Here is a 24,725-nt window from a genome sequence, read left to right on the forward strand (position 1 = left end):
TTACTCTTTAGTATCTTCTGTATATATTGCCTTCTCTCCATCCCTATTGCTGCTGTCTTCATTAGGCTCTCTTCACTTCTGTGTCACAGTGTAACATTGTCTTAACTGGTTTCTCCGGTCTTGCTCCCTCCTAACCATCCAACATTTTGCTTCCAGAGCAATCTTTGTACAAGGATAAGTCCTTCAAAGTCTGACCATTTATTTCTAGAGAAAACACCAATGTCACAGAATGGAAACAAGTTTCTACATAATCTATCAGCCTCTTTAATTTTTTTTTCCTACTTCCTATCTTTGCTTAAATTGCAACCACAAGAATTTCTCACAAGACTTGTGATAATTCATGTCTTTGCATGCTTCACCCATTGCCTATGCATGCACTATTCCTTCTTCTTGTTCCACAACACTTGAAATTTTCAGACTTCTTAATACTTAATATCTTGGGTACAAAATATCTCATTGTTATTTTAATTTGATTTTCCCTGTTTATTGTGCAGTTGAGTAAGCTACTTATTGGCTACCCAGTTTTCTTTTGAAAATTGTCTTTCATATAATTTAATCCATTTCTATAGGGTTGTTTTACATTTTTATGATGGATTTATAGTATAGTATTTAAATATATACAGAAATTTTTGAAAGAACTGTGTGGTAATAAGTGGGTATTATCCATATTAAGTTGCTATGTTGGTAATAACTTGCTATGACAGCAAGAGAAAAATAACATACACTTCTTATGAATTGTAGAATCACAGTGCTAAAAATATTGCCTGCAGTTTTGGTCCCAATGCCCTCACCATAGATTTATTCCAGAGTTTTCTGTTTTCTATTTTTATGTTGATAAACCAGCTACCAATCTTTTTGTTGTTCCTTTGAAGGTAAGTGTCCTTTTTCTCTGGCTGACTAAGATTTTCCTTACTTCTCCTGTTTTAGAAGTTTTTCTACTTCATACCTAGGGGGTTTTTTTTCCCCCTATGTTTTCTCTTGCTGGGAGTTGGTAGTGTTGCTTGTACCTGTGGCTTGATGTCTTTCATTTTTGGGAAAATTCTCTGCCAGTATTTCCACCAATACTCTTCTACCTCAGTCCTTCTCTCCTCTCCTTAGTGACTTCAATTATAAGCATTTAGATTTTTAAAAATCTTGCCCTAATTTTTCCTTATGCTTGTTTTTTTCTATTCTCTTTGCTCTCTATAATTCAGCCTGGATGTTTTTTTCTGAGAATGTTCTCGTTCAATAATTCTCTCTTCTGTTGCATGACATATATTGTTAAACTCATCTACTTTTGAAATACTAATTTCTGTTACTGGGTTTTTTTTCCTAGAATTTCCTACTGATTCTTTTATTTTTAGTTTCCAGTTCTATGCTAAAAATTTTTCTTGTCATTTAATTCCTTGATTATTTTAGTCAAGGTTATTTAAAAATCCCTGTCAGAAAACCATAATATCTGGATCACCTAGGCCTGTTTTTATTGTCCATTTTTAATCTTAGTTTTGGGTCAACTTTTATTGTTTGTATGCCTTGTTATTTTTGACTTATTGCCTAGTATGATAGATTAAACATTGCAGAGGTAATTTAAAGTTATGTATAATGTTTTCTTGATCCAGAGAGGATTTACTTTAACTACTGGCAGCCATCTACATTGGGGGTAAACCACTTCATTCCAATCAGGGTGTGAAATAATTTGCCACCAAGCTTTGGCCCCAATTAGGCTGGTTTATTTTGAAGATAGCCTTAATACTGTGTGTACCTTTGAGGTTACAACTGAAAGCCTGTGGTGTTTGTCAGTGACCCTCCTTCTTGACAGGCCCTGAATCAAGCCAATTTTTATTCACCCAGTCCTGTGAGACTGCCAAAGTCTCTGAATAACTTCTCAGCCTCTTAGCTGCTGCTTTCAAATTGACAACTGTTTTGAGGAGAAAAGTGGCTCCAAATGTCAGTCTATCACTCTGAGTTTCCTCTCCTAGAAGAGGACTTGTGAGAATATAAGATGTAAAATCTATGAAATCTTTATGTATTTATTTGTTTGGTTGTGCTGGATCTTAGTTGTGGCAAGCAGCCTCCTTAGTTGTGGTTCATGGGTTCCTTAGTTGCAGCTCACTGGCTCCTTAGTTGTAGCACATGGCTCCTTAGTTGTGGCATGAGAACTCTTAGTTGCAGCATGCATGTGGGATCTAGTTCCCTGGCCAGGGATTGAACTGGGGCCCCCTGCATTGGGAGTGTGGAGTCTTAACCACTGTGCCACCAGGTAAGTCCCAATCTATGATACCTTGATCTACACTACCAACCTGCCTTCAGTGGTCTCACTTTATACCCATACTACATTGTATGAGGTTGCCTGTTTTGTAGAGAGCTTCACTTTTGAGCAATGTATATACCTGTTCCTTTCTTTTACATTACCGTTAGGGTTCTTACTAAATTGTAGATATAACATTTTTACTCTTATTTGATAGCCGTAGAATTTCTCTATGTCATCCTCATTCTAGTGTTACTGAATTCTCTGTGGGATGTTTTTATTTTTTGACTGAATTCCTTTTAGTTTTTGAGAATTGCTTTTTCTGCCTGGGAAGATGAGCAGTAGTTTGAGTTTTTCTTTTAACCAGATAAGACCCTAGAATAGCTCAGTTATCTCTGTTATCATATATGTAATTGGATATGTACAGTTGCTTTTCAAAAACATTTCATTATTCAAGTGAAACGTTTATTCATTGACATTAAATTTTTATTTTATGCACATAGGTAGAATAAATTAGCTTGTCTGAAAGAAAAAAATACCATTGTTCACATCAGGGCTAGCCACTTCATTTGCCTTCCTTTTGATATAAGGCCAAAAGTTACAGGAAAATACTTCACATAATACATGGAAATTCACTGAGCCAGGGCTGTTAATCTGCTATCACACAGCCTTCTGTAGTTATCTTTTTTTCTTCCCTGTAAGCCTTCCCATTTTTCTTTAGTAGGAAAATGACTTGAAACCTCTAAATTGTGACTGGCTGAGAGTGTAGAGTGATGTACCAATCATTCTGTCAGTAGCCTTTGCATGGTCTTGAGTTACAGAGATTGAAAAGACAAATGGCTATATCACTTTTTTTTAAAAATGACAGTTTTTCGTTATTTAAGCTCTAATTTCTCTAGTTGTTGAAGTCTACTTGATAGCTCCATGCTACTTTACTTATCTGCCTTTAGATTTTTGCTACTCTAAAGTTTACTAAATTTATCTTTAGCATTTCAGTTCTTCCAATATGCATCTACCTAACATTATCTATGAAAATTGGCACCTGTGTTTATAGTTGCCATTAACAGAAAGAAAGAAAAAGACCACATGATCACACTTTTTAATCAGATTCAGAAAAAGCATTTGACAAAATTCAACATCTTTTCACTATAAAAACTCTCAAAAAATAGGTAAAGAAGGAACATACCTCAGCACAATAAAGGACATACATGAAAAGCCCACAGCTAACACAATCAATGAGGAAAAACTTCCTCTAAGATCCACAACAAGGCAAGGATGCCTATTCTCACCACTGCTATTCATCTTAGTACTGGAAGCCCTACCCAGAGCAATCAGGAAAGAAAAAGAAATAGAAGGTGTCAAATCAGAAGAGAAAAAGTGAATTATCTCTGTTTGCATATGATGTGCTCATATAAGTAAAAAAACCCTAAGAACACCACAAAACAAATTCAGTAAATTGTAGGATGCAAAAATCAACATACAAAAATCAGTGGCATTTCTGTATACTAACAATGAATGAACCAAAAGGGAAATTAAGAAAACGATCCCATTTACATTAGCAACAAAAGAACAAAATACTTAGGCAATAACTTAACCAAAAAATGAAAGATTTATACACTGAAAACTACAAAACACTGATGAAGGAAATTTAAAAAGACACAAATAAATGGAAAGTCATTCCCTGTTCGTGGATTGGAAGAAGTAATGTTGTCAAAATGTTCATACCAGTCAAAGTGATTTAGAGATTCAATGCAATCCCTATCAAAATCCTAATGGCATTTTTAAACAGAAGCTGTAAAAAAAAAATCCTAAAATTTATGTGAAACTACAAAAGACCCCAAATAGCCAAAGCATTCTTGAGCAAGAACAAAGCTGGAAGTATGACACTTCCTGACTTCAAATTATATTGTAAAGCTAAAGTAACTAAAACAGTGTGGTACCAGCATAAAAAAAAGACATATAGACCAATGGAACACAATAGAGAACCCAGAAACAAACCAACACATTTATGGTCTACTGCTCTTCAACTGGAGTGCCAAGAGCACACGATGGGGAAAGGATAGTCTCTTTAATAAATGCTGGAAAAGTGGATATCCACATGCAAAAAATGAAATTGGACCTCTATCACACACCATACACAAAAATCAACTCAAAGTGGGTTAAAGACTTAAAGGTAAGACTCAAAATCATAAAATTCCTATAAGAAAATATAGGGGAAAACCTTCTTGACATTGGTCTTGACAATAATTTCTTAGCTAACACACCAAAAACACAGGTGAGAAAAGCAAATATAGAAAAAAATGGGATTACCTTAATTTAAAAAGCTCCTGCACAGCAAAGGAAACAATCAACAAAATGAAAAGGCAATCTACAAAATGGGAAAAAAATATTTGCAAATCATATATTTGATAAGGGGTTAATATCTAAAATATATAAGGAACTCACACAACTCAATAGCAAAAAAATCAAATAATGCAATTAAAAAATGGGAAAGGACCTGAATAGACATTTTTCCAAAGAAGATATGTGAATGGCCAACAGGTACATTAAAAGGGGCTTAACATCACTAATCACAGGGAAATGAAAATCAAAACCACAATGAGATATCACCTCACACCTGTAAGAATAGCTGTTATCAAAGAGACAACAATAAGTATTGGTGAAGATGTAGAGAAAAGGGAACCCTGTGCACTGTTGGTGGGAATGTAAATTGATGCAGTGCTATGGAAAACAGTGTGGAGGCTCTTCAAAAAATTAAAAATAAAACTACCATATGATCCAGCAATCCCACTTCCAGGTATTTGAAGGAAATAAAATTACCATTTGTTGAGTTATCTGCACCATCATGTTCATTGCAGCATTATTCACAATAGCCAAGATACAGAAACAAAGTGTCCATTGACAGATGAATGGATAAAGTGAATGTGGTATTTATTTTATAAATACAGTTGATTATTGAACAGTGCAGGGATTAGGGGTGCCGACCACCCACACAGTGGAAAATCAGCATATAGCTTTATAGTCGGCCCTCCATATCCATGATTCCACATCCACAAATTCAGCCAAACACAGATCATGTAGTACTGGAGTATTAATTGAAAAAAATCCACCTATAAGTGAACCCATGCAGTTCAAACCTGTGTTGTTCAAGAGTCAGCTGTATATATATATATATATATATATACATACACACACACACACACACACACACACACACACACACACATATATATATGTAATGGAGTATTATTCAGTATACTAATGAAGGACGACTTGCCATTTGTGACAACATGGATGGATGTTGAGCACATTATGCTAAGTGAAATAAATCAGACAGAGAAAGACAAATACTGTATGGTCTCACTTATATGTGGAATTTTTAAAAGCTGAATTCATATAAACAGAAATTAGAACAGTGTTTGCCAGGGGATAGAAGGTAGGGGAAATGGGGGAATATTGGTCAAAGGATAAAAACTTCCAGTTATAAGATGAATAAGTTCTGGGAATCTTATGAACAGCATGGTGACTATAGTTAAAAATACGGTATTATATACTTGAAAATTGCTAAGACAGTAGACGGTGGATCTTAAATGTTCTCACCAGAAAAAAAAAAAAAGGTAATTATGTGAAGGATGTGTTAACTAATTTTATTATGGTAATCATTTCACAATACATATGAGTATCAAATCATCATTGTATAAGTTACACAATGTTATTTGTCAATTATATCTCAATAAAAAACCCCAAAGACAAAAAAAATGAAGTTGTACATCTTAAATATATGCAATTATGTCAATGATATCTCAATAAAACTCTCTAAAAAAAGTGAAAGAAGAAATGGTTATAAGCAGATTCATACTACAAAAAACGTTAAAGGAAGTTCTTTTCAGGTACTAGCATAATTAAAATGGATGGAAATATAATTTATAGATCAAAAATAAACAAAACAAACAAAAAGAACTAAAAAGCAGTGAAAATACATAAGGGTAAATATATAATATTTTTCTTATCATTTAAATTTCTTTTAAAAGTTGATTATTTAAGCCTAAATAACTATGGAGTATGGGATTTACACCATATGTAGAAGTAAAATATGTGACAGCAGAAGCACAATGGCTGGGAAAAGAGAAATGAAATTATAGTACTCTAAGGCTCTTATACTATTTGTGAAGTGGTAAAATATAACATGAGGGTAGTCTGTAATAGGTTCAAGATGTATCCTATAAACTTGGAAGGAACCCCTAAAATAAAAGAGTTACAGTTAATCAGCCAACAATGGAGACAAAATGGAATATAAATAATGATTAATTTCAAAGAAGACAGAAAAAGAATAAAAAGAGAACAGAACAGTTGGGACAAATAGAAAATGAATAACAAGATAATAGAATTAATCAGCCATATTAAAAATTACTTTAAATTGTTTAAATGCCCAAATTAAAAGACAGAGATTGTCAGAAGATGAAAGATCAAGCCTACTGCATGCTACCTATTGATACAAAACATAATATTAAATATAAAGACACAAATAGGCTAAAAGTAAAAGAATAAAAAAAGCTATACCATGCTAACACCAGTAAAAGAAAGCTGGAATGGTTATATTGATATTAGACATAGTAGATTTCTGAGCAAAGAATAATGCTATGGATAAAGAAGTTTATTTCATAATGATATAGACATCAATTCTATATTGGAAGAAGATATAACAATCCTAAATGTTTATACACCTAAAAACAAGGCTTCAAAATACATGAAACTAAAACTGATAGAACTGCAAGAAGAAATCAATGAATCCACAATTATCGTTGGGAATTTTAACACCCTTTTTTCAATAATTGATGGACATAAAATCAACAAAAAAGACAATAGACTTAACACTATCAATCAATTTGACCTGATCAATATTTACAAAACACTTCACTCAACGATAAATATATTTACCAGAACATTTACCAGGATAGACAATATCTGCTATAAAGCAAGTCTCAATACATTTAAAAGGACTCAAGTCATATAAATTATGTTCTTTGACCACTATGAAACTGAATTAGAAATCAATAATAAAAGATATCTGGAAAATCATCAGAACTGGAAAAATCTGTAAAATATTTGGGAGCTAAATAATAGACTTCTTATTACTCAAGGATCAAAGAAGAAATAAAAATGGAAACTAGAAAGTATTTTGATGCCACAGCTAAGTGCTGAATCTTGGGCAGACTGTCCCTGGGAGAGGACTCAATCTAGCTCTGCAGAGATAGCAAGGAGAGCCTGGAGTGTGTTCTGGGTGGAGCAGCGGTGGCCACTGTCAGCACACTCAGGAGTACACAGCAGCTCTCCCAGTGAGAGTGCCCTGGGCTCTGCCCACTCCATACTGCAGCTTAGCACTAGATCTGGGTCCTGGAAGAAGACTGCCACAGAGGCAGCCCAGATCTCAGGCAGCAGCTGAACCACCTCAATTCCTGCAGCCACAATACCTCAACCCCCAGCCCCAGCCTACTTCACATCACGGCTTTGCACTAGATTTAGGACAAACACAACAAAGAAAGGTAAGTGACCTTGGTGCTGCTTCTGAGCAGAACCGTGGACACCTACACAAGCAGTGCATAGGTCCTCTGTGACTGCACAGACCTCATTGCTTCAGCAATCACCTCCTTTGGGGCAGGGCATGCACTCAAGGGCAACGGAGTCTGATTGAACCTGATCCTCAGGGCTTCTGCTCCAACAACTGGGGAGTAGACCCTGCTCCTGACAGGGCTGCAACAGCCATGGAGCAGAGAGGAAGTCCGGCCACACAACTTGCACAGGCTCTACACACTACAACACCAACCACACCCCTATCAAGGGGATAATGGCCAGCACACCTTTAAGAAAGACATGACAGATGTCCATATCAAAAGCAGTCCTCACACCAAAAACACTGAACACACAAAGTCTACACAGGGATGTTCTCACATAAAAACACCTCTTCAAATGATGTTCAATACCACAGCAATCAGACAAGAAAAATTGAAGGGAAGAAGGTAAAACTGTCAGTATTGCAGATGACATGATACTCCATATGGAGTCTCCACACAAAAACTATTAGAACTAATAAATGAATTCAGCAAGGTAGCAGGATACAAGATTAATATACAGAAATTTCTTGCATTTTTATACACTAATAATAAAGTAACAGAAAGAGAAATTTAAAAATCCTGTTTCAAATCTCATCAAAAAGAATAAAATACTTAGGAATAAACTTAAGCAAGGAGGTAAAAGACCTATATGCTGAAAACTATAACACAGTGACAAAAGAAAGTGAAGATGATTCAAAGAAATGGAAAGATATCTCATGTTTTTGGAATGGAAGAATTAATATTGTTAAAACGGCCATAGTACCCAAAGTAATTTACAGATTTAATGCAATCTCTATCAAAATACCGTGACATTTTTTTCAGAACCAGAGCAAATATCCTAAAATTTATATGGAATCACACACAAAAAAAACAGAATTGCCAAAGCAATGCTGAGGAAAAAGAACAAAGCTGGAAGTGTAACTCTTCCACACTTCGGACTGTACTAGAAACCTTCAGTAATCAAAACTGTGGTATTGGCACAAAAACAGACTTATGTATCAATGCAACAAGATAGAGAGCCCAGAAATAAACCCACACACCTATTATCAATTAATGTACGACAAAGGAAATAAGAATATACAATGGAGAAATGACCATCTCTTCAACAAGTGGTGTTGGGAAAGCTGGACAGCTAAAGCTGGATGTAAATCAATGAAATTAGAACATTTCCTCACACCATATGCAAAAGTAAAGTCAAAATTGTTTAAAGACTTAAATGTAAGACTTGACACCATATAACTCCTAGAAGAGAGCATAGGCAGAACATAATTTAACATAGGTTGTAGCAATATTTTCTTAGATCAGTCGCCCAAGGCAAAAGAAATAAAAGCAAAAGTAAACAAATGGGACATAACCAAACTTAAAAGCTTTTGCACAGCAAAGGAAACCATCAACAAAATGAAAAGACAACCTATGGAATGGGGGAAAACAATTGCAAATGATGCAACCAACAGGGGGTTAATATCCAAAATGTATAAGCAACTCATACAACTCAATAGTGAAGAAACAAAAAACCACATCCAAAAATGGGCGAAGACCTAAACAGACATTTTTCCAAAGAAGATACATGAAAAGATGCTCAACATCGCTAATTATTAGAGAAATGCAAGTCAAAACCACAATGGGGAATCACCTCACACCTGTCAGAATGGCTATCTTTAAAAAGTCTACAAATAATAAATGATAGAGAGGGTGTGGAGAAAATAAAACCCTCCTACTGTTGGTGGGAATGTAAATTGGTGCAGCCACTATGGAAGACAGTACAGAGGTTCCTTCAAAACTAAAAATAGAGCTACCATATGATCCAGCAATCCCACTCCTGGGCATATATCCAGACAAAACTATAATTCAAAGAGAAACATGCACCCCAATGTTCATAGCAGCACTATTTACAATAGCCAAGACATGGAAACAACCTAAATGTCCATTGACAGATGAATGGATATAGAAGATGTGGGGTATCTATCTATCTATCTATACATCAGCCATAAAAAAAGAATGAAATAATGCCATATGCAGCAACATGGATGGACCGAGAGATTATCATACTAAGTGAAGTCAGAAAGAGAAAGACAAATACCATATGGTATCACTTATATGTGGAATCTAAAGTATGACACAAATGAACATATCTATTAAACATAAACAAACTCACAAACATAGAGAACAGACTTTTGGTTGCCAAGGGGGAGGAGGGATGGGGGAGGGAAGCATTGGGAGTTTGGGGTAAGCAGATGCAAACTAGTATACATAGGATGGATAAACAACAAGGTTGTACTGTATAGCACAGGGAACTATATTCAGTATCCCCTGATAAATCATAATGGAAAGAATATGAAAAAGAATGTATATATATGTATAACTGAGTCACTTTGCAGTATACCTGAAACTAACACGACATTGCAAATCAACTATACTTCAATAAAATGTTTTTTAAATGTGTGTTTATTACTAAAAATTCACAATTTAATCTGTTGTTTGTGCAATAAGAAAAGCAGGGTTAAGTAAATGCATAGATGAGTCAGCTTTTATTTTAGTTCTAATATCAACTTTCTTCCTGATAATTTTTTTTCTACAGATACTAATAACCATAAAAATGGATCAGTAAGTTATAAGTCCACCTTTTTCCTTCTGTCTTGAACTCAAGACAGATAAAAAAGGATTCTAAATCCATCTCAATGATTTGCCAATAATGAAAATTTTTTTGAATAATTGAGTTAACGTTATTGGTAAGACTTATGTCGTGCTGTTTTCTCTGGCATCTTTGAAGAATTAACTTTCCTTGTTTGGTTCCCTAGAAAGTTATATTGATTCCTTTTAACTGCCCAGAATATGAAACAGTTATATTTTAATGGATTGCTTAGGCTCTTAGATGAGATCATGGATCTAACTACAGTTTAGAACTTTATTTCCTACTAATTTATTACTCCTACCCCAATAGAAGATATTAAATAATTCAATGGAGTATTTACCTGGATCTAGATTGGCCCACTTCTTCAAGAATCATAGAAAAGTGCTTCCAAGTTTTCTTGGTGTGGAATGAGTGCATGACAAGTTTCTTTGAATCACCAAACAAAGATAGGAAATAATCCTCCCCTTCCCCAGTCACAGCTGGCTGAGAAGCAAGCACCGGCATAGTGTGTTTCTTTGGAATTTTGAAGTTGTTGAGTCCTTTCAAAGAAACCAAAGAAGGAGACAATAGAGAGAGAAGTAAATAAAAGATTAAAAGAAACCAAAGCTACTATCTTTATTCTTTGCTTCTACAAAATGATATTCTTTATACATTTTACTGTCACAGTCAAACTAAGTGAGGATAGTTAGAAGCTTTAAACCAGTCTATAAAATAACCAGTAAGTGATTAGTTTTAGTGGCACTCAATTCCTAGAAATTATTGAAGTTATCTTAAAATATCAATTGTATCATCAGCATAATTACAATTTAACTGATTAAGTTGTACTACAAGCATCATAAGTTTTTGAGTAGGTAAAACATTTGAGTCTCAAATTTGGTACATTATATGTAAGTACAACTTTATTCTATTTTGTATTAGCTTTTCTCCCCAAATTGCTACTCATAAATTAAAGTCTCAAATGAGTCCTTTCCTACCAATGGTTTGTATTTTGCCAGGTAAAGACTTAAATTTCCTCTAATTAACTAAAATACTTTATTAAAAAGATAAAGTAATGTTTAATCAGATTCTAGTAACCTCTTACTCTTAAAATTCTCAGTAGTAAGATTCAAATACAAAATAAGTTTCAAGATTTTGCATAGAAAGAATCATGCTGGATAAATCTAATTATGTATCTGCAAAGAGAGAGTAACACTACAGACAGGAATCATGATGAAATAGATAGAGCAATGTGTCTTGGATTTAGACACATCTGTACTCCAGCTCTGTCACTTACTAAGCCAAATGATTGAAACCTTCCAATTCTCAGTTTTCCTGAAAATAAAATAAGGATAATACTACTTTGTGTGAGGCGATGTGAGGATTGAAGATAGTATAGGTAAGTGTCTAGAACAGTATCTGGCATTTAGCAGGTACTCAATAAATGAGAGCTATTATTGTAGCACAGGGACTTTGGTCAATGTGACCCTGAATCCAAAGTCATCAAAGGATTAAGACAATCTAGAGTGTGCTTTATCTTCTTGTGTCTTTAACAAAGCCAAAGCAATGTGAAAGATGGAAAAAAAATACACATAGTTCCTAAAGAGGATTCCTCAGAGTATTTTGTTTAGAAGAAATATTTGGAATTCAATGAGTTCATTCCCATTCAAGTGAGTATTTGCTTAATCTTTAAATTCCTTTGGGGAAAGAGAATGTATAGCATCCTTAATAGCTCATCCTGAGGGATGAAAATCTTTGTATTCTAAAAGGAAAGAAGACACATTGATTTTAGTTCCAGTTATTATCTCATCTAGAAATGAAATGAACCAAATGCAATAAGTCTTGGTAGACTCAGCCATCTATCTACAGAGTCAGAACCTACAGTAACTGAAGAAGACTTCATCCCAGCACAACTCTCATCTTGCAAGGCGAAACCAGTATATTTGTTACCCCCTCCCCCCAATACTAGGAGCTTTCACAGTTCAACTCAAATGTAGAACATATACCATGATGATACAGTGCCAAAGGATGAGAAATATTACCTCCTTAGATATAAAATGTGTATTTTCACTTTTAAGCATATAGATTTTGGTCACTGCTAAAGGTCATTGTGAATTTAGGAGGCTTCTTCAAAAAATGTATCTTAGGCATACAAACAATGAAGCACAGGGACTATGACAATAACGGCAGTAGATCAAAGTCCTATACAACACTGTGGAAAGGCTTAGGAAAGTACCAGGAACAAAATGAAATGTAGGTAGGACGGAGCAAGGCTGTAATGTCCACAGAATGGTAGAGGAAAGTGAAGACATCAGGTAGTCATGGGTGTATTCCTGTTAACAATTTTGAAACTTGTTAGTTGACTGGTAATACAGACCCCAAGTCTAGCCTATTCTATGAGAAGGTACTTACAGATACATTCAGATTCACAACTAATTTTATTGAGCACACTTACTATGTGCTAGGTGATTTTCATAAATATCTCATTTAATTCTTTGGATAGCCCTGTGAAGTTGATTTTTTTTTTTTTTTTTTTTTTTTGCGGTACGCGGGCCTCTCACTGTTGTGGCCTCTCCCGTTGCGGAGCACAGGCTCCGGAAGTGCAGGCTCAGCGGCCATGGCTCACGGGCCCAGCCGCTCCACGGCATGTGGGATCTTCCCGGACGGGGGCACGAGCCCGTGTCCCCTGCATCGGCAGGCGGACTCTCAACCACTGCGCCACCAGGGAAACCCTGAAGTTGATATTTTAATCCCCATTTTATAGGTGTGGAAAATGGGACTCAGAGATGCTAAATACCTTACCCATGTTATTGGGACTACAAAGGTGGTTTGAACCTAGGTCCTCTGTTTCCAAGGGCAGTGGTCTTTTTAGTAAACGTTGATAACATACCCTCAGAGTTCCCTAAACATGGTGAGGAACATACACCTCATAGTGTGAGCACTGCTGAGTGCATTGTTGGCAACTGTCAAAACTTTACTGCTGCTTTCATTTTCCTCTTCTCCAAATTCTTTATTGTTTTTTCCCTTTTCTCTCCACCATTTTATTACCTACTTTATCTTTCTTCTTTCTCTTATCTACCCGTCTTTCCTTACTTAAGCCATAGTCTCCTATAGAATAACATACATAAGACATTGTTAATCTTTCTGATAGCATTCAGAGGAAGGGCAGTTAATGCTATACATTACAATTTTTAATCATTTAGCAATTCTAGAGCATCTAAGTGGTCAACCCATGAATCATTATGCTAACTCAAGATATTTTAATCATAGAGATGATGTACTTGGCCACCTATGTTTATGTGACTTGAATATGACTCCAGTGCTAGAATCAATGGTGGGCAGAGTCAAATTATTCTGCATATGACATTAAGAAAGTATTTAGCATTATTGGAGACAAATAATAAAACATCATTCTGGCTTCTAGGCACATAAAGACTCTGTTGAACTATATGCTTTAAAAGTACTCTAAAAAACTTGGTACATGTTTTGCTTACCCAAGCTGTCTTCTGATTGGGAATGGCTCACTAGAGCAGGTTTAAGAGGCTTTGGTCCAACTGTTGATAACGTTACTCCACTAACCTGAGGGCTGGACAGATAGTAACTGAGAGGTATTTCATTGGATAATGACCATGAACATGGCAGGGTAGTGGTATCTGAATCCGTTGATGTTGGAAAAAAATGTACTGAAGATTGCTGTGTCTTTGAGAGATCGTCACGTGTGTCTTCAATTCTGTGTACAAAAATTAGCATAATAAACAAAGTGAGAAAGTCAAAATGATAGACTGTGAGCACAAGAAGCATTAATTATCATTATTACTCAGGGTTTTGCTTTTCAAAGATATTATGCATCTAACACAAGTGCAAGAACATCTTATACTTTTAGTTTTAACAATCTAAATAAAACACTTTAGTGTCAAGTCATGCTTTTCTCTCTTCTATTTAAAAATCAATAAACTCCTACTTCAGATAGTTTTGCAAAAGTATAAATGCAGAAAGAAGAAAATAAAAATTACTATATTCCACCAACTAAAAATTTTTACCATTTCCTGCCATGCTTTTTATTTTTTATTAAAATTTTTTTATTGAAATGTAGTTGATTTACAATTTTATATTAATTTCAGGTGTACAACATAGTGATTCAATATTTTTTCCTTCCAGGCCTTTTAGTGCAATTTTTTTTTTTTTTTTTTTTTTTGTGGTACGCAGGCCTTTCACTGTTGTGACCTCTCCCGTTGCAGAGCATAGGCTCTGCACGCGCAGGCTTAGCAGCAATGGCTCACCAGCCTAGCTGCTCCGCGGCATGTGGGATCTTCCCAGACCGGGGCACGAACCCGTGTCCTCTGCATCGGCAGGCGGACTCTCAACCACTGCGCCACCAGGGAAGCCCTAATGCATTTTTTTCCACTCAAAATTGAGACTCTATAAACCATTTATATCCCACTTTTATCACTTATTATATTTCCCCTTTCCATTAACATGAAAAACATGATTATCATTTCTGTTTAATATGTAATGGTTTACTATACTTTTTCCTTTAATTTCTCCTTTTGCTTACCTAATTTTACTGTATTTCTAAAGATTCTAGAGTTCATGTGTGCTTTCAAATGCACTTTACAAATTAATAACTATAAATACAGCTCACATGTGTATGTTTGTGTGTATCTGTGTATGTATATGTGTGAATGCTGAAGGGACTAGCACAAAAGAGGGAGAAGAAAGACCTACTTTCCGAGTATTATTTTTGGAAGTAAATCCTACTATATGAATAAAGATTTTCCTTTCTTTCTTTTTCATAAATGTAAAAGTATAGTGTGCAAGCATTTAAACAAAATCCCTAAACTACAGTACACTTATTTTACAAGTAAAACAATATTCTCATGGAGCAACTCATGAAAAGGCTTATGACAACTGCATTTTATGAGTCACATTGAGGCTCTTCTCAGTAACTTCAAAGCAATCCATGTGTGTGTGAATGTGTGTGTGTTTAATGCTTGAATTGTGAACAAAGTCCTGGGGTCCAACCCTTTAGCTCTCTGAAAAACCAGACACTTGGCCAGCCCAAGCCCTCCCTTCCTGGGGGCCAAATGTCTATCCACTATAAGTCAGGAACTAAGTGTTTTGCCTCCAAGCACTGTCTCTATTTTGATCTCTTTGTTTTCCAGAGTTCCTATAATGTTATTTTAGCCAGTCTTCTGTTCTTTGTTTTTGTTTTTCCAAATCTTTCCATAACGGAACAAGGGCCTGAAGCTTCCTAATCTGCCATCTTGCTGATGTTACTCTCAATCTCTTTGTTTACCAAGAGGTATTCACAATCGTTTTGTTCTATAATTTGTAAGCTCCTTCATCAGAAATATTATATCTGGAGAGCTCTGTATTCAAAATCAGAATTCTCTAAGTGTGCCTCTCACAAGGCACAGATATCTCAGACAATTTTTAAAAATAATTAAATGGCATTGGCTTTGGAAACTGCATTATTATTAGCCCAGTACTTATCAAGCTTGAGCACGTGCCATTCTACTGACTACCCAACCACTCATCTTTGTCAAAAATCTCTAACCCATGAAGATATGCTCTTGAGTATGACTGTGGTTGTAACGAAAAGGAGACTACAGAGGTCTATTGTCAAATGACAAATATTTCATCTCTGTCTAAACTGAGACAGATCATATGACATAATTTTTCCCTGACACTGTCTAGAATAAGCAGGAAAAAGACCTTTCTCTTTCAAAGTTCCTTACATCTGGGTTTCATTACAGACAACTGGCTACATCTTTTCAGCATGTTCATTTTATAAGCTCTGAATTTTTTTCTTCCACTGGTAAAACAATAGCATTTCCAAATAAATTTAATTCCACAAAAGATTCCCAATAAGCCTTTGCAAATGTTGTGATCAAAGAACTTCAGTTTAGGGCCACAGGGGATTCTTGTTTTTGTAGTTGAATAAGAAATTTCTAATGGCAGCACACACTGTTGGAAGAGCTGAAACATTTCAGGAAGAAATGAGCATAATGTAGCCCATTGTCTGAGCCCTGCACTCACCCACCTATTAGACTCCTTTTGGAAGATGAGAGATTTTCTTCCTTGTTCTTAGTGAGGTTTCCCTTTCCCATGTGGAATTTTCCAAGCCCTTACTTGGTATTTTGCTCCCTCTGTAATTGATTAGCACTAAACCAGAGGCAGTTATAAAAGTTCAATTCCAGCATTTCAATGTTATTTCAATGCTGCATTGGTAATACTGACAACAGTTATTTCTCAGATGACCTCTAAGAACAAATATTTTAAAAATAGACTTGAGAGAGATTGGTTCAAGATGGCAGAGTAGAAGGACGTGAGCTCACTCCCTCTTGCGAGAGCACTGGAATCATAACTAACTGCTGAAAAATCATCAACAGGAAGACACTGGAACTCAACAAAAAAGATACTCCACATCCAAAGACAAAGGAGAAGCCTCAATGAGACAGTAGGAGGGGTGCAATCACAATAAAATCAAAATCCATAACCACTGGGTGGGTGACTCACAAACAGCAAAACAATTACACCACAGGAGTCCATCCACTGGAGTGAAGGTTCTGAGCACCAAGTCAGGCTTCCCAACCTTGGGGTCTGGCAATAGGAGGAGGAATTCCCAGAGAATCAGACATTGAAGGCTAGTGGGATTTGATTGCAGGACTTGGACAGGACTAGGGGAAACAGAGACTCCACTCTTGGAGGGCACATACAAAGGAGTGTGCACATCAGGAACCAGGGAAAAGGAAAATTGACCCCAGAGGAGACTGAAGCAGACCAACCTGCTAGTGTTGGAGGGTGTCCTGCAGAGGCGGGGGTTGGCTGTGGCTCACCACGGGGACAAGGACATTGGCAGCAGAAGTTCTGGGAAGTACTCCTTGGCATGAGCCCTCCCAGAGTCTGCCATTTGTCCCACTAAAGAGCCTGTAGACTCCAGTGCTGGGTCGCCTCAGGCCAAACAACCAACAGGGAGGGAACAAACAGCCCCACCCATCAGCAGACAAGGGAATTAACATTTTACTGAGCTCTGCCCACCAGAGTAACACCCAGCTCTACCCACCACCAGTCCCTCCCATCAGGAAACTTCCACAAGCCTCTTAGATAGCCTCATCCACCAGAGGGAAGACAGAAAAGCAAAAAGAACTACAATTCTGCAGCTTGTAGGACAAAAACCACATTCACAGAAAGATAGACAAGATGAAAAGGCAGAGGGCTATGTACCAGATGAAGGAACAAGATAAAACCCCAGAAAAACAGCTAAATGAAGTGGAGATAGGCAACCTCCCAGAAAAACAATTCAGAATAATGATAGTGAAGATGATCCAGGACCTCAGAAAATAATGGAGGCAAAGATCAAGAAGATGCAAGAAATGTTTAACAAAGACCGAGAAGAATTAAAGAACAAACACCTAGAAGAATTAAAGAACAAACAGAGATGAACAATACAATAACTGAAATGAAAAAATACACTAGAAGTAATCAATAGCAGAAAAACTGAGGCAGAAAAATGGATAAGTGACCTGGAAGACAGAATGGTGGAATTCACTGCTGAGGAATAGAATAAAGAAAAAAGAATGAAAAGAAATGAAGATAGCCAAAGAGACCTCTGGGACAACATTAAATGCACCAACATTCACATTATAGGGGTCCCAGAAACAGAAGAGAGAGAGAAAGGAGCCGAGAAAATACTTGAAGAGATTATAGTTGAAAACTTCACTAACATGGGAAAAGAAATAACCACCAAAGTCCAGGAAGCACAGAGAGTCTGAGGCAGGATAAAGCCAAGGAGAAACATGCTGAGACACATAGTAATCAAATTGACAACAATTAAAGACAAAGAAAAATTATTAAAAGCAACAAGGGAAAAATGACAAATAACATACAAGGGAACTCCCATAAGGTTAATAGCTGATTTCTCAGCAGAAACTCTGCAAGCCAGAAGGGAGTGGCAGTATATATTTAAGGTGATAAAAGGGAAGAACTTACAACCAAGATTACTACACCTGGTGAGGATCTCAATTCAGACTCGATGGAGAAATCAAAAGCTTTACAGACAAGCAAAAGCTAAGAGAATTCAGCACCACAAAACCAGCTCTACAACAAATGCCAAAGGAACTTCTCTAAGTGGGAAACACAAGAGAAGAAAAGGACCTACAAAAACAAAAACAAAACAATTAAGAAAATGGTAATAGGAACATACATATCGATAATTACCTTAAATATGAATGGATTAAATGTTCCAACCAAAAGACACAGGTTTGCTGAATGGATATAAAACCAAGACCCATCTATATGCTGTCTACAAGAGACCCACTTGAGACCTAGGGACACATACAGACTGAAAGTGAGGGGATGGAAAAAGATATTCCATGCAAATGGAAATCAAAAGAAAGCTGGAATAGCAATACTCATATCAGATAAAATAGACTAAAATAAAGAATGTTACAAGAGACAAGGAAGGACACAACATAATGATCAAGGGATCAATACAAGAAGTAGATATAAAAATTATAAATATATATGCACCCAACATAGGAGCACCCTAATACATAAGACACACTCTAACAGCTATAAAAGAAGAAATCGACAGTAACACAATAATAGTGGGGGACTTTAACACCTCATTACACCAGTGGACAGATCATCCAAAGAGAAAATTAATAAGGAAACACAAGCTGTAAATGACACAATAAACCAGATAGATTTAATTGATAGTTATAGGATATTCTATCCAAAAACAGCAGATGACACTTTCTTCTCAAGTGCACATGGAACATTCTCCAGTATAAATCACATCTTGGGTCACAAATCAAGCCTCGGTAAATTTAAGAAAATTGAAATCATATCAAGCATCTTTTCTGACCACAACACTATGAGATTAGAAATCAATTACAGGGGAAAAAATGTAAAAAACACAAACACATGGAGGCTAAACAATACATTACTAAATAACCAAGAGATCACTGAAGAAATCAAAGAGGAAATCAAGAAATACCTAGAGACAAATGACAATGAAAACACAATGATCCAAAACCTATGGGATGCAGCAAAAGCAGTTCTAAGAGAGAAGTTTATAGCAATACAATCCTACCTCAAGAAACAAGAAGCGACTTCCGGGTAAGATGGCGGAAGAGTAAGACGCAGAGATCACCTTCCTCCCCACAGATACACCAGAAATACAGCTACACGTGGAACAACTCCTACAGAACACCTACTGAATGCTGGCAGAAGACCCCAGACCTCCCAAAAGGCAAGAAACTCCCCACATACCTGGGTAGGGCAAAGCAGAGAGATTCCCGCACGGAGGAGCGGTGCCAAGCGGCACTCACCAGCCCGAGAGGCTTGTCTGCTCCCCCGACGGGGCGGGCGGCGCTGGAGCTGAGGCTCGGGCTTTGGTCAGAGCGCAGGGAGAGGACTGGGGCTGGCGGCGAGAACTCAGCCTGAAGGGGGCTAATGTGCCACAGCTAGCCGGGAGGGAGTTCGGGAAAACTCTGGAGCTGCCGAAGAGGCAGGAGACTTTTTCTTCCCTCTTGGTTTCCTGGTGCGCGAGGAGAGGGGATTAAGAGCGCCGTGTAAAGGAGCTCCAGAGACGGGCGCGAGTCGCGGCTGAAAGCGCGGAGCCCAGAGACGGGCGTGGGACACTGGGGCTGCTGCTGCCGCCGCCAAGAAGCCTGTGTGCGAGCGCAGGTCACTGCCCACACCGCCCTTCCGGGAGCCTGTGCAGCCTGCCACTGCCGGGGTCCCGGGATCCAGGGGCGGCTTCCCTGGGAGAACGCACGGCGCGCCTCGGGCTGGTGCAACGTCACGCCGACCTCTGCTGCTGCAGGCTCGCCCCGCACTCCGTGCCCCTCCCTCCCGCCCGGCCTGAGTGAGCCAGAGTCCCCGAAGAGGCTGCTCCTTTAACCCTGTCCTGTCTGAGCGAAGAACAGACGCCCTCCGGCGACCTACACGCAGAGGCGGGGCCAAATCCAAAGCTGAGACCCAGGAGCTGTGAGAACAAAGAAGAGAAAGGGAAACCTCTCCCAGCAGCCTCAGAAGCAGCGGATTAAAGCTCCACAATCAACTTCATGTACCCTGCATCTGTGGAATACATGAATAGACAACAAATCATCCCAAATTGAGGAGCCAGGAGTCAGTGCTGTGCCTCTGAGGTGGGAGAGCGAACTTCAGGACACTGGTCCACAAGAGACCTCCCAGCTCCACATAATATCAAACGGCGAAAATCTTCCAGAGATCTCCATCTCAACACCAGCACCCAGCTTCACTCAACGACCAGCAAGCTACAGTGCTGTACACCCTATGCCAAACAACTAGCAAGACAGGAACACAACGCCACCCATTAGCAGAGAGGCTGCCTCAAATCATAAAAAGTCCGCAAACACCCCAAAACACACCACCAGACGTGGACCTGCCCACCAGAAAGACAAGATCCAGCCTCATCCACCAGAACACAGGCAGTAGTCCCCTCCACCAAGAAGCCTACACAACCCACTAAACCAACCTTAGCCACTGGGGACAGACACCAAAAACAACGGGAACTACGAACCTTGCAGCCTGCAAAAAGGAGACCCCAAACACAGTAACATAAGCAAAATGAGAAGACAGATAAACACACAGCAGGAGAAGGAGCAAGATAAAAACCCACCAGACCTAACAAATGAAGAGGTAATAGGCAGTCTATCTGAAAAAGAATTCAGAATAATGATGGTAAAGATGATCCAAAATCTTGGAAATAGAATAGACAAAATGCAAGAAACAGTTAACAAGGACCTAGAAGAACTAAAGATGAATCAAGCATCGATTAAAAACACAATAAATGAAATAAAAAATACTCTAGATGGGATCAATAGCAGAATAACTGAGGCAGAAGAACGGATAAGTGAGGTGGAAGATAAAATAGTGGAAATAACTGCTGCACAGCAAAATAAAGAAAAAAGAATGAAAAGAACAGAGGACAGTCTCAGAGACCTCTGGGACAACATTAAACGCACCAACATTCGAATTATAGGGGTTCCAGAAGAAGAAGAGAAAAAGAAAGGGACTGAGAAAATATTTGAAGAGATTATAGTTGAAAACTTCCCTAATATGGGAAAGGAAATAGTTAATCAAGTCCAGGAGGCACAGAGAGTCCCATACAGAATAAATCCAAGGAGAAATACACCAAGACACATATTAATCAAACTGTCAAAAATTAAACACAAAGAAATCATATTAAAAGCAGCAAGGCAAAAACAACAAATAACACACAAGGGAATCCCCATCAGGATAACAGCTGATCTCTCAGCAGAAACTCTACAAGCCAGAAGGGAGTGGCAGGACATACTTAAAGTGATGAAGGAGAAAAACCTGCAACCAAGATTACTCTACCCAGCAAGGATCTCATTCAGATGTGATGGCGAAATTAAAACCTTTACAGACAAGCAAAAGCTGAGAGAGTTCAGCACCACCAAATCAGCTTTACAACAAATGCTAAAGGAACTTCTCTAGGCAAGAAACACAAGAGAAGGAAAAGAACTACAATAACGAACCCAAAACAATTAAGAAAATGGGAATAGGAACATACATATCAATAATTACCTTAAATGTAAATGGATTAAATGCTCCCACCAAAAGACACAGACTGGCTGAATGGATACAAAAACAAGACCCATATATATGCTGTCTACAAGAGACCCACTTCAGACCTAGAGACACATACAGACTGAAAGTAAGGGGATGGAAAAAGATATTCCATGCAAATGGAAACCAAAAGAAAGCTGGAGTAGCAATTCTCATATCAGACAAAATAGACTTTAAAATAAAGACTATTAGAAGAGACAAAGAAGGACACTACATAATGATCAAGGGATCAATCCAAGAAGAAGATATAACAATTGTAAATATTTATGCACCAAACATAGGAGCACCTCAATACATAAGGGAAATATTAACAGCCATAAAAGGAGAAATCGTCAGTAACACAATCATAGTAGGGGACTTTAACACCCCACTTTCACCAATGGACAGGTCATCCAAAATGAAAATAAATAAGGAAACACAAGCTTTAAATGATACATTAAACAAGATGGACTTAATTGATATTTATAGGACATTCCATCCAAAAACAACAGAATACACATTTTTCTCAAGTGCTCATGGAACATTCTCCAGGATAGATCATATCTTGGGTCACAAATCAAGCCTTGGTAAATTTATGAAAATTGAAATTGTATCAAGTATCTTTTCCGACCACAATGCTATGAGACTAGATATCAATTACAGGAAAAGAGCTGTAAAACATACAAACACATGGAGGCTAAACAATACACTACTTAATAACGAAGTGATCACTGAAGAAATCAAAGAGGAAATTAAAAAATACCTAGAAACAAATGACAATGGAGACACGACGACCCAAAACCTATGGGATGCAGCAAAAGCAGTTCTAAGAGGGAAGTTTATGGCAATACAATCCCACCTTAAGAAACAGGAAACATCTCGAATAAACAACCTAACCTTGCACCTAAAGCAATTAGAGAAAGAAGAACAAAAACATCCCAAAGTTAGCAGAAGGAAAGAAATCATAAAAATCAGATCAGAAATAAATGAAAAAGAAATGAAGGAAACGATAGCAAAGATCAATAAAACTAAAAGCTGGTTCTTTGAGAAGATAAACAAAATTGATAAACCATTAGCCAGACTCCTCAAGAAAAAAAGGGAGAAGACTCAAATCAATAGAATTAGAAATGAAAAAGGAGAAGTAACAACTGACACTGCAGAAATACAAAAGATCGTGAGAGATTACTATAAGCAACTCTATGCCAATAAAATGGACAACCTGGAAGAAATGGACAAATTCTTAGAAATGCACAACCTGCCAAGACTGAATCAGGAAGAAATAGAAAATATGAACAGACCAATCACAAGCACTGAAATTGAAACTGTGATTAAAAATCTTCCAACAAACAAAAGCCCAGGACCAGATGGCTTCACAGGCGAATTCTATCAAGCATTTAGAGAAGAGCTAACACCTATCCTTCTCAAACTCTTCCAAAATATAGCAGAGGGAGGAACACTTCCAAACTCATTCTACGAGACCACCATCACCTTGATACCAAAACCAGACAAGGATGTCACAAAGAAAGAAAACTACAGGCCAATATCACTGATGAACATAGATGCAAAAATCCTCAACAAAATACTAGCAAACAGAATCCAACAGCACATTAAAAGGATCATACACCATGATCAAGTGGGGTTTATTCCAGGAATGCAAGGATTCTTCAATATACGCAAATCAATCAATGTGATACACCATATTAACAAACTGAAGGAGAAAAACCATATGATCATCTCAATAGATGCAGAGAAAGCTTTTGACAAAATTCAACACCCATTTATGATAAAAACCCTGCAGAAAGTAGGCATAGAGGGAACTTTCCTCAACATAATAAAGGCCATATATGACAAACCCACAGCCAGCATCGTCCTCAATGGTGAAAAACTGAAACCATTTCCACTAAGATCAGGAACAAGACAAGGTTGCCCACTCTCACCACTCTTATTCAACATAGTTTTGGAAGTTTTAGCCACAGCAATCAGAGAAGAAAAGGAAATAAAAGGAATCCAAATGGGAAAAGAAGAAGTAAAGCTGTCACTGTTTGCAGATGACATGATACTATACATAGAGAATCCTAAAGATGCTACCAGAAAACTACTAGAGCTAATCAATGAATTTGGTAAAGTTGCAGGATACAAAATTAATGCACAGAAATCTCTGGCATTCCTATATACTAATGATGAAAAATCTGAAAGTGAAATCAAGAAAACACTCCCATTTACCATTGCAACAAAAAGAATAAAATATCTAGGAATAAACCTACCTAAGGAGACAAAAGACCTGTATGCAGAAAATTATAAGACACTGATGAAAGAAATTAAAGATGATACAAATAGATGGAGAGATGTACCATGTTCTTGGATTGGAAGAATCAACATTGTGAAAATGACTCTACTACCCAAAGCAATCTACAGATTCAATGCAATACCTATCAAACTACCAATGGCATTTTTCACAGAGCTAGAACAAAAAATTTCACAATTTGTATGGAAACACAAAAGACCCCGAATAGCAAAAGCAATCTTGAGAACAAAAAACGGAGCTGGAGGAATCAGGCTCCCTGACTTCAGACTATACTACAAAGCTACAGTAATCAAGACAGTATGGTACTGGCACAAAAACAGAAAGATAGATCAATGGAACAGGATAGAAAGCCCAGAGATAAACCCACGG

The 24,725-nt window shown here is 37.3% G+C and overlaps 1 protein-coding gene across 1 annotated transcript in view; it reads right to left on the reverse strand.

Annotated features, from left to right (window-relative positions):
• The window catches only part of LMNTD1 (lamin tail domain containing 1), a 42,216-nt gene that overhangs the window by 12,348 nt on the left and 5,143 nt on the right, over window positions 1-24,725 (reverse strand). Inside the window, exons 2-3 of the mRNA XM_060113343.1 lie at window positions 13,942-14,177; window positions 10,812-11,010 (exon numbers count right to left, since the gene is read on the reverse strand). Of these exons, the coding sequence (XP_059969326.1) occupies window positions 10,812-11,010; window positions 13,942-14,177 (435 nt within the window). The remainder of the gene's footprint in view (window positions 1-10,811; window positions 11,011-13,941; window positions 14,178-24,725) is intronic.

This window comes from Mesoplodon densirostris, chromosome 11 (assembly GCF_025265405.1).
Source record: "Mesoplodon densirostris isolate mMesDen1 chromosome 11, mMesDen1 primary haplotype, whole genome shotgun sequence".
Lineage (NCBI taxonomy): Eukaryota > Metazoa > Chordata > Mammalia > Artiodactyla > Ziphiidae > Mesoplodon > Mesoplodon densirostris.